The 10,284-nt window shown below is 46.0% G+C and overlaps 2 protein-coding genes across 2 annotated transcripts; both read right to left on the reverse strand.

Annotated features, from left to right (window-relative positions):
- Positions 1-1,800: 1,800 nt before the first annotated feature.
- LOC308512262 (T-cell leukemia/lymphoma protein 1A-like) lies at positions 1,801-2,139 on the reverse strand (the record flags this gene model as incomplete). The annotated part of the gene is made up of 1 exon (XM_081082059.1): positions 1,801-2,139. One exon carries the CDS (start codon positions 2,137-2,139, stop codon positions 1,801-1,803), a length of 339 nt encoding a protein of 112 aa, XP_080938185.1.
- Positions 2,140-5,322: 3,183 nt separating this feature from the next.
- Positions 5,323-5,661, reverse strand: LOC308512264 (protein p13 MTCP-1-like; the record flags this gene model as incomplete). Its single annotated transcript, XM_081082060.1, has 1 exon — positions 5,323-5,661. One exon carries the CDS (start codon positions 5,659-5,661, stop codon positions 5,323-5,325), a length of 339 nt encoding a protein of 112 aa, XP_080938186.1.
- Between the last annotated feature and the right edge of the window lie 4,623 nt (positions 5,662-10,284).

A 10,284-nucleotide genomic window follows, 5' to 3' on the forward strand; every position in this document is an offset into this window, starting at 1 on the left:
GCCCTTGACCCGGAATCAAACCATGTATTCTTGGTTGATTGGTCGATGATCAACCTCTGAGCCCCGCCAGCCGGGTCCGATATGTAAAATTTTGAATATGAGAAACACACCTGAGAAACCCATCCCTCATCCTCCCCAATCCTCAGCCTTAAAGGTCTCAATTTGCATTTGCAAACACTTTTCTGCAAGAGGAGAATTTAATCAGCAGTCAGTGATCTCTTTAATGCAACCATGGATGCCCTGAAATTGATTTCTGGGGATCCCTCCAGCTCCTTCTCCAGCCACCTCTCTTTGGTGTGATGCTAGATGAATTTTTTGATCGCTGGGCTTTGTTTGGGGCTGTTCAGTGCTAAACACAATTAAAAACCCAAATGCACACGGAGCTAGATGCTAAAGCCACACACAGCCGGTTCCAGCATTCAGGAGATGAGCCGTTGTATCCCTCTTAATTCATCAAAGGAAAGAGATGATCAGCATAAAACATCCGTAATCCCCCAAACATTGTTTATTTTTTTGGAGCGTGTAGTATCAGTTGATGATCCTAAGGAGATCAAAAAATGAGAACCTTGGTCATTGAAATGAAAACTATTTCCAGTGATGTCTTTGAGCCTTGTCTACTGGGGCCGGGCTAATATTTTCAAGCTTAAGATCTTTTTCTTTGTCTTTCTCTGTTTAATATATTTTTACTAGAGGCCCAGTGCACGAATTCGTGCACCATTGTGGTGCCTCGGCCCGGCCTGAGGGGATCGGGCCGAACCACCTCTCTGACATCCCACGAGTGATCCCAGATTATGAGAGGGCAGAGGCCAGCCAAGGCACCCCACCAGTGCACCATTAATTCTGCTGAGGGACACGGGTGGTTGGCCACCTGGGGAAAAACCATGGGAGGCCTCCAGGGCATGTCCAGCATGTCTCACTCAGTTCTGATCAGCGAGACCCCAGCAGAAAGCTGACTTACCAGTCTGAATGTCTTGTCCGAGGTGGTCAATGAAAGACATAGTGAGCAGTTGAGCAACCTTGGTACATCATTTGCATATTATGCTTTGATTGGTTGAACAGATCACCAGTAAACTGGACACTTAGCACATTAGGCTTTTATTATATAGGATTGATTTCACACAGGAAGGGAGAGAGAAACATCAATGATGAGAGAGAATCATACATCGGTTGCTTCCTGCACGCCCCCTAGTGGGGATCGAGCCCACAACCAGAGCGTGTGCCCTTGACTTTCAGAGTCCACAGTCCAACCCTCTATCCACTGAGCCAAAGAAGTTTGGCTTATTGGTTAATTCTTGTTAGTGCCCTGACCAGGCATCGAACCATGACCTCCGGGTTCTTTGGTCATCCCTCAACCACTTAGAAACACCAGCTTGTCTGAAAATGCTTTTACTGATTTGATAGAGAGGGAGAGAGACAGAGAGAGACAAAGAGACTGGGAATGAGAGAGAGAGAGAGTGAGAGAGAGAGAAAAAAGGAGAAGAAGAAGAAGAAGAAGAAGAAGAAGAAGAAGAAGAAGAAGAAGAAGGAGAACAACAACAACAACAACAACAGGAAGAACAAGAACAGGAAGAACAAGAACAAGAAAAAACAGAGAGAGAGAGAGGAGAGAGAGAGAAAGAGAGAGAGAGAGAGAGAGAGAGAGAGAGAGAGAGAGAGACGTCAGTGTGCTCTTGCACCCAGGAGGTGGCAATTAGAACAACAGAGCATATTAAAAAGCTGATCTGATCTATACACGTCCCACCAGTCGGCCAGCAGGACTGGGGCTCAGGTTGACAAGTGCCAGGGACCCCATCATGTGTCCTACGAATCTTCCCTCAACTCAAGGATCATTTCCTCCACGCCATTCTCCTTGACATGGTGCACGATGCGCCAGAACCAACACAGGCAGTCCAGGTACTGGCTGTCAGGGTGGAGCTTCCACAGCAAAGGCATGGGGCTCAAGGTCAGCGAGCTGGTGGTGAGTGCGATATGCCCACTGGGGATGTCTTCCTGGCTCAACCGTACATGCAGGACACCTCCTGTGTCCATGTCGAGATGCAGCCATGTGTGCTGGTTCTCATCCTCATACAACAAGGGCCCACGGATCCTCAGGCAGATGGGGTGCGAGGTGAGCTGCACCTTAAACGGGAGCTCGGCCATGACCCCTCCGTGGTCCAAGGAGCAACAGCCACAGCTTCTCAGACCCTCTCTCCACTTCAGTCCTGGTATCGAAAGAGAGGGGATGGGGTCTCCAAATGCATTTTACCTCGGCTTTTATCTTTTTTTTTTTAAATATATTTTATTGATTTTTTACAGAGAGGAAGGGAAAGAGATAGAGAGTTAGAAACATCGATGAGAGAGAAACATCGATCAGCTGCCTCCTGCACATCTCCTACTGGGGATATGCCCGCAACCCAGGTACATGCCCCTGACCGGAATCGAACCTGGGACCTTTCAGTCCGCAGGCCGACGCTCTATCCACTGAGCCAAACCGGTTTCGGCTCGGCTTTTATCTTTATGGTTTTTATGGTTGTGTTTGTGGTTGCCTTTGGTTTATTTTGCAAATTTATAAATCTCAACTTTTCTTTCTTTTAAGTTTTAGAGCTCTGTAAAGAGAGGCCAAACAGAGCAAAGACTTCAGGGGGCAGGCCTTGAGAAGTTCTCTCCATGTCGACAGGCACATTCCAATCTGATAAGGATGTTGCAAGTTGTCAGGTGACTGCAGTGTGCGTCATCCAAGACTTTGTCCTCCTGGTTCTAAGGTTGAAGGTCAGCAAACCTCAAAGAACTGGGAAGGTCAGACTTCATATCTTGTAAAATTAGTTCCTAGGATTCTTATACAAACATGCTGTTTACCTACAAGCTTCATCATTAGTCAGAGTCTGCATTTACAGGAACAATGTGGAAAGAATGGTGAGGTCAGTTGTAATTCCCACTGTGACATGAATGCTGAGATGCTTCGTTCTTCTTCAAGGCATTTCCACCCTTTAAATGTCAAATTGGGCCTAGCCAGGTTGGCTCAGTGGATAGAGTGTCGGCCTGAGAACTGAAGGGTCCCGGGGTTTGATTCGTAGTCAAGGTTACATGCCCAAGTTGTGGGCTCAATCCCCAGTAAGGGACTTGCCAGAGGCAGCAGATCTATGTTTTTCTCATCATGAATGTTTGTAAGTCTCTCCCTCTCCATTCCTTTCTGAAGGAAAAATAAAATAAAAAACAACTCCCAGCTCAGTGACCTAGACTGAGGCATACTCTTCCCCAATTAGCATGGAAAGATGCATGGGGCCTTAAGGAAATGTCAAACCTCTGCCTGTTTGCCTTTAGGAGAAGCAAATAAACAAGAAATTAAAAAAAGTGGAGAAAAAGAACCCATAATTCAAATGTCACCCTCATACTGCCCTTGAAGGAATCGAGCCCAAAGGGGACACGAGACAGAGTGTCTGCAGTGCGACACATGACAGATTTTGAGGCGTGGGCTCTTTTATTAAAAAATATATATTTTTGTATTGATTTTAGAGAGGAAGGGAGAGAGAGATAGAAGCATCAGTGATGATGAAAGAGAATCATGGACCGGCTGCCTCCTGCACGCCCCCCACAGGGGTCGAAGCCCACAACCCGAAAATATGCCCTTGACTGGAATCGAACCCGGGACCCTTATGTCCGCAGGCCGAGGCCCTATCCACTGAGCCAAAGGAGCACGGGTGCGAGGTTAGTCTTTGCATGACTACACACCTGGTATGTTAAACCAAAAAAATAATAAACTATTTTAAAATAATGTGCATGCCATCTGAATGCAACAATTGCTAATATTTTTTTAAAAGATTTTATTGATTCAGACATAATGGGAAATTGAGAGGGAGAGAAATATCCTTGATGAGAGAGAATCACGGTTTTTGTGTCTACCTCTGTGTGCATTTGGGTTTTTAATTGTGTTTAACACTAAGCAGCCCCAAACAAAGCCCCGTGATCATAAAATTCATCTATCATCCTACCAATGAGAGGAGGCTGGAGGGGGAGTGGGAGGGATCCAGGAAATCAATTTCAGGACATCCAAGGTTGCATTAAAGAGAATCCCAGATAGGCCGCCTCCCATACGCCTCCTACTGGCGATCAGGCCCAAAACCTGGGACTCTAATAAAAATATAGTAAACAGGGGAAAAAAAGAAAAAAGTCCTTAAGGCTGAAAATATTATTCCAGTCCTGGTAGACAAGGCTTGAAGACATCACTGGAAATCGTTTTCATTTCAATGACCCGCGTTCTCATTGTTTGATCTCCTGAGGTTTGACCACCGATACTACCCTCTCCAAAAAAAGAACAAATGTTTGGGGGAATTCGTGCACCAGTGTGGTGATTTGGCCTGGCCTGCGGGGATCAGTCAAAACTGTCTTTCTGACATCCCCCGAGGGGTCCCAGATTACGAGAGGGCACAGGCCAGGCCAAGGACCCTCCTGTTGCCCAATTCGGTCTGGTGAGGGACACGGAAGGTTTGCCAGCTGGGGAGGGACCATGGAAGGGCTCCAGGGTGTGTCCAGCATGTCTCACTCAGTCATGATGAGCCAGACCCCAGCAGCAAGCAGACCTATCAGTCTGAATGTCTTGTCCCTGATGGTCAGTGCCTGTCATAGCGAGCAGTTGAGAAACCCTAGTGCATATTATGGTTTGATTGGTTGAACAGATGACCCGTTGACTGGACACTTAGCATATTGGGCTTTTATTATAATGGATTGATTTCATACAGGAAGGGAGCGAGAAACATTAATGATGAGACAGAATCATATATCGGGTGCCTCCTCGACGCCAACTACTAGGGATGGAGCGCACAACCTGAGTATATGCCCTTGACCAGAATCGAACCTGGGACCTTCCAGAGTCCACAGTCCAACCCTCTATCCACTGAGCCAAACAAGATAGGACTCATTGGTTAAATCTTGTCTGTGCTCTGACCAGGAACCGACCGTGATCTCCAGGTTCATAGTTTGTCCCTCAACCAGGGACAAACCCCAGCTTGGCTCAAAATGGCTTTATTGATTTGAGAGAGTTGGAGAGAGACAGAGAGAAAAGAGACAGAGAGAGTGAGAGAAAGTAGAAGAAGAAAAATAGAAGAAGAAAAAGAAAAGAACAAGAACAAGAACAACAACAAGAAGAAGAGAGAGAGAGACAGAGAGAGAGAGAGAGAGAGAGAGAGAGAGAGAGAGAGAGAAAGATCAATGTACCCTCACACATAGGGGGTGGCAGGTAGAACAATACAGCTTATTAAAAAGGTGAACAGAACTATACACGTCCCACCAGTGGACCAGCAAGACTGGGGCTCATGTTGACAAGAGTCAGGGACCCCATCACATGTCTTAAGCGTCGTCTATCAGCTCAAGGATCATTTCCTCCTTGTCATCCTTCTTGATGTGGTGCACGATGCGCCAGAATCGGTCCACGGAGTCCAGGTACCTGCTGTGAAGGTGGATCGTCCACCACAAAGGCATGGTGCTCGAGGTCAGTGGGCTGGTGGGGAGTCGGTTAGGCTCACTGGGGTAGTCGACCTGGCACAACTGTACTTGAAGGTGACCTTCTGTGTCTATGACGTGATGCAGCCATGTGCGCTGGTTCTCATCCTCATAAACCGAGGGCCCACGAATATTCAGGTACATGGGATGCAAGATGAGGTGCACGATCGATGGGAGCTCGGCCATGACACCTCCGTGGTCCACAGAGCAACAGCCACAGCTTCTCAGAGCCTCTCTCTACTTTGGCCCTGGTATCCAAAGACAGGGGATGGGGTCTCCAAACACATTTTATCTCAGCTTCTATCTTTATGGTTTTTATGGTTGTGTTTGTGGTTGCCTTTGGTTTATTTTACAAATTTACAAATCTCAACTATTCTTTCTTTTCAGTATTAGATCTCTCTTCTCGAACAACCTGTACAAAACATACTTAAGGAAAAATATGGCTCTATGAAGGTAACATGGTCCTATGGAATTTTAAAAATATTTTTAAATGACAGTTAACATACAATCTTAGGTTAATTTCAGGGGTACACCCCAATGATTAGATATTATATAATGAACGAAGAAATCATGGAATTAATCCCATACCCATCTGACACAATACAGAGTTATTATAATAGTACTAGAGTCTCAGTGCACAAAATTTATGCGCTCAGGGGGGTCGCCCAGTCAACCCTTCAGCCTCTCCCAGTCCAGGACCCCTTGAGGGATGTCCAGCTGACAGTTTAGGCCTGCTATAGTGCTGCCATGGAGGCTCCCACCACCACTCCGTGCTCGGCACCTGTAAGCCTGGCTTTTGGATGAACGGTGCTCCCTCTGTGCGAGTGCACCGACCACCAGTGGACAGCTCTTCTCATGAGCATCTGCCCCCGGTCGTCAGTGCGTGTCATAGCGACCAGTCATTCTGCTGTTTGGTCGATTTGCATATAGGCTTTTTATTATATAGGATTGCATAGACTCAATGCTCTACTTTACTGTGCCATGACTATTCTTTCGTCTTTTACATATAGTTTTACTGATTTCAGAGAGAAAGGGAGAGGGAGAGAAAGGAAGATCAATGATGACAGAGAATCATGGATTGGGTGCCTCCTGCATGCCCCCTACTGGGGATCAAGACTGTAACCCGGGCATGTGCCATGACTGGGAATCGAATTGACATCTCCAGGTCCTTGGTTTAAGCTAAAAACTGAGCCATGCCATCCGGGCTCTTTCCTTTCCTTTCCTTTTCTTTTCTATTCTATTCTTTTCTTTCCTTTCCTTTTCTTTTTTTCTTAATTAAGCTTTGTAGTTGGTTCAACTCTTCTTTTTGTCCTGACACCACCACCTTCTTTCTGATCATCTAAGAGGGAACTCAAAACCATAGAACAAGCCACCCCATGCAAATAATATGGAAATAATATGCTTTACCTTTAACAGCTGGCAGAAGAACTAAGCTAAAGTCTCCGTCCAGGTGGGCTTCTTAACAGCGGTCTTGCTTCTCAAGTGCTGGTGAGAGAGGCAAGAACAAAATATGTAGGGAGAGACATATACCTTGGATTGCTTATCAGGCAAACACAACGCAATGAGACAGTTGAAACAGCAAGTAGGATTCCTGAGGTCTCATAACATCACTTATAGAATGATCGCTCCCTTCCCCAAACCTCAGCCATGCTCTTGGCAAGAGCTGTATGGTTTTGTTGCTAAACTCACTTCAGTCCACAAAGTCCAAATTCCTCCCTCAGATCAGACTCCATCCTCAATCCTTCCTCCTCTTTCTCCCATCCATCTTTTTGTTACCTGTTCTTCTTGCTCTGAAGGCAAATCACCGTTCTTTGCTCCTTTACTCTGTGACCAGTCTCTGCTTCCACCTGTCACCTGCAGAAGAAAGAAAATGATCATGATACACATATTCCTAGAAGTCCATGTACCAGGAATGTGTCCAGAAAAAACAAGGTTCCCCTGACTCACACCCCAGAAACCAGTACCTTGAGACAGGAGGTTGTGAGGAAGGAAAGAGGTTTATTCAGGTGCCGGAAACCTCAGAAAATGGGGGAATCTCGTCCCAAAATCCATCTGCAAATCTCAGTGCTGTCAGAGGCTTTTATAAGGACAGAGAGGCCAAACAGAGCAAAGAGGTCAGGGGGCGGGGCTTGAGAAGTTCTCTACGTGTCAACAGGCACAGTCCAATCTGATAAGGATCTTGCAAGTGGTCATGTGTCAGTCCAGTGTGCGTCATCCTACACTTTGTCCTTCTGGTTCTAACGTTGAAGGTCAGCAAATCACCCAGAACTGGGAAGGTCAGAGTTAATATCTTCTAAATTTAGTTCCTACGATTTTTATACAAATATGCTGTTTACCTACAAGCTTCATGATTAGTCAGAGTCAGCATTTACAGGAACAATTTGGAAAGAATGGTGAGATGAGTTGTAGTTCCCACTGTGACATGAATGTTGAGATGCTTCGTTCTTCTTCAAGGCATTTGCACCCTTTGAAAGAGTCAAATTGGCCCTAGCCAGGTAGGCTCAGTGGATAGAGTTTTGTCCTGCGAAGTAAAGGATCCCGGGTTTGATTCCTGGTCAAGGGCACATGGCCAGGTTGCGGGCTTGATCCCCAGTGAGGGACGTGCAGGAGGCAGCCGATCCATGATTCTCTCAACATGGAAGTTTCTAACTCTCTCCCTCTCCGTTCCTCTCTAAAAAAAAAATTAAAAGCAACTCCCAGCTCAATGACCTGGTTTGAGGCAAACTCTTCCCCAGTTAGGAAGAAACGATGAATGGGGTCCTAAGGAAATGTCCGGCATCTGCCCGTTGGCATTTAGAAGAAGCAAAATAAGAAGAAAAAAGAAAAAAAGGGCAGAAAATAATATTTAATTCAAATGACACCCTCATACTGGCCTCGAAGGAATCGAGCACAAAAGGTTCATGAGACAAAGTGCCTGCAGTGCGACACATGACAGATCTCGAGGCGTGGGCTCTTTTATAAAAAGTATAATTTTTTATTGATTTTAGAGAGGAAGGGAGAGAGAGAAGAATCATCAGTGATGATAAGAGAGAATCATGGACCTGCTGCCTCCTCACGCCCCCCACTGGGGATCGATCCTGCAACCTGGGCATGTTCCCTTGCCTGGGAATCAAACTGGGGACTCTTCAGTTCACAGGCCGATGCTCTATCCACTGAGCCAAACCAGCACCGGCGCTACTTCGTCTTCAAATGACTAACCACCAGGTATGTTACCCAAAAAAATAATAAACTATTTTAAAATAATGTGCATTTAATCTGAATGCAACCCTTGCTTAAAATATTTAAATGTTTTATTTACTCAGAGAGGAAGGAATAGGGAGCGGGAGAGAAACATGCATGATGAGAGAGAATCATGGATCAGCCTCCTCGCACACACCCACTAAGGGGATCGAGCCCGAATACCGGGCATGTGCCCTTGACCAGGAATCGAACCATGACCTCCTGGTTGATACCTCGACACTCAGCCACTGTAACACGCCAGCTGGTCGCGAAACACACCTTAGAAACACATGCCTCACGCTCCACAGTCCTCAGCTTTAAAGGTCTCAATTTCCATTTGCAAGCACTTTCTTGCAAGAGGAGAATTTATTTTTTTTAAAAAATATATTTTGTTGATTTTTTGAAGAGAGGAAGGGAGAGGAAAAGAGAGTTCGAAACATCGATGAGAGAGAAACATTGATCAGCTGCCTCCAGCACACTCCCTACTGGGGATGAGCCCACACCCAAGGTACATGCCCTTGACTGGAATTGAACCTGGGACCATTCAATCTGCAGGCCAACGCTCTATCCACTGAGCAAAACCGGTTTTGGCCTGCAATAGGAGAATTTAATCAGCAGTCAGTGATCTCTTTAATGCAACCATAGATGACCTAAAATAGACTTCTGGGGCTCACTCCAGTTCCCTCTCCTGACGCCTCTCTCTGGTGAAATGGAAGATGAATTTTATGATTGCTGGTCTTTGTTTGGGGCTGTTCATTGCTAAACACAATGAAAAATCCAAATGCACACAGAGCTAGACTCTAAAGCCACACACAGCCGGCTCGAGCCTTCAGGAGAGGAGCCCTTGCACCCCTTGTAATTCCTCAAAGGAAAGAGATGATCAGCATAAAATACCCATAATCCCCCAAACATTCGTTCTTTTTTTGGAGAGGGTAGTATAGGTTGATGAACTTCAGGAGATCAAACAATGAGAACTCTGGTCATTAAAATGAAAACTATTTCCATTGATGTCTTCGAGCCTTGTCTATCAGGGCTGGGTTAATATTTTCATGCTTAAGGTCTTTTTCTTTTTCTTTCTCTATTTAATATATTTTGAATAGCGACCCGGAGCAGGAATCGTGCACCAGTGTGTTGCCTTGGCCTGTCTTGTGGGGATCGGCCAAAACTGGCTCTCTGACATCCCTCGAGGGGTCTCTGATCAGGAGAGGCCACAGGCTAGGCCAAGGGACCCCACCGTTGCACCATTAGACCTGGGGAGGGAAATGGGAGGTTGGCCAGGTGGGGAAGGACCATTGGAAGATGCGCGGGCATGTCCAGCCCGTCTCACTCAGTCCAGATCAGCCAGACATCAGCAGCAAACTGACCTACCAATCTGAATTTCTTGTCCGTGGTGGTCAATGCATGTCATAGTGATCAGTTGAGCAAACTTAGTATTTCATTTGCATATTATGCTTTGCTTGGTTGAACAGATGACCGGTCGACTTGACACTTAGCATATTAGGCTTTTATGATATAGGACTGATTTCATAAATGAACGGACTGAGAAACATCAATGATGAGGGAGAATCATACATCGGGTGCCTCCCGCAC

This window comes from Myotis nattereri (genome assembly GCF_964212035.1).
Source record: "Myotis nattereri genome assembly, chromosome: Y".
Taxonomy (NCBI): Eukaryota; Metazoa; Chordata; class Mammalia; order Chiroptera; family Vespertilionidae; genus Myotis; species Myotis nattereri.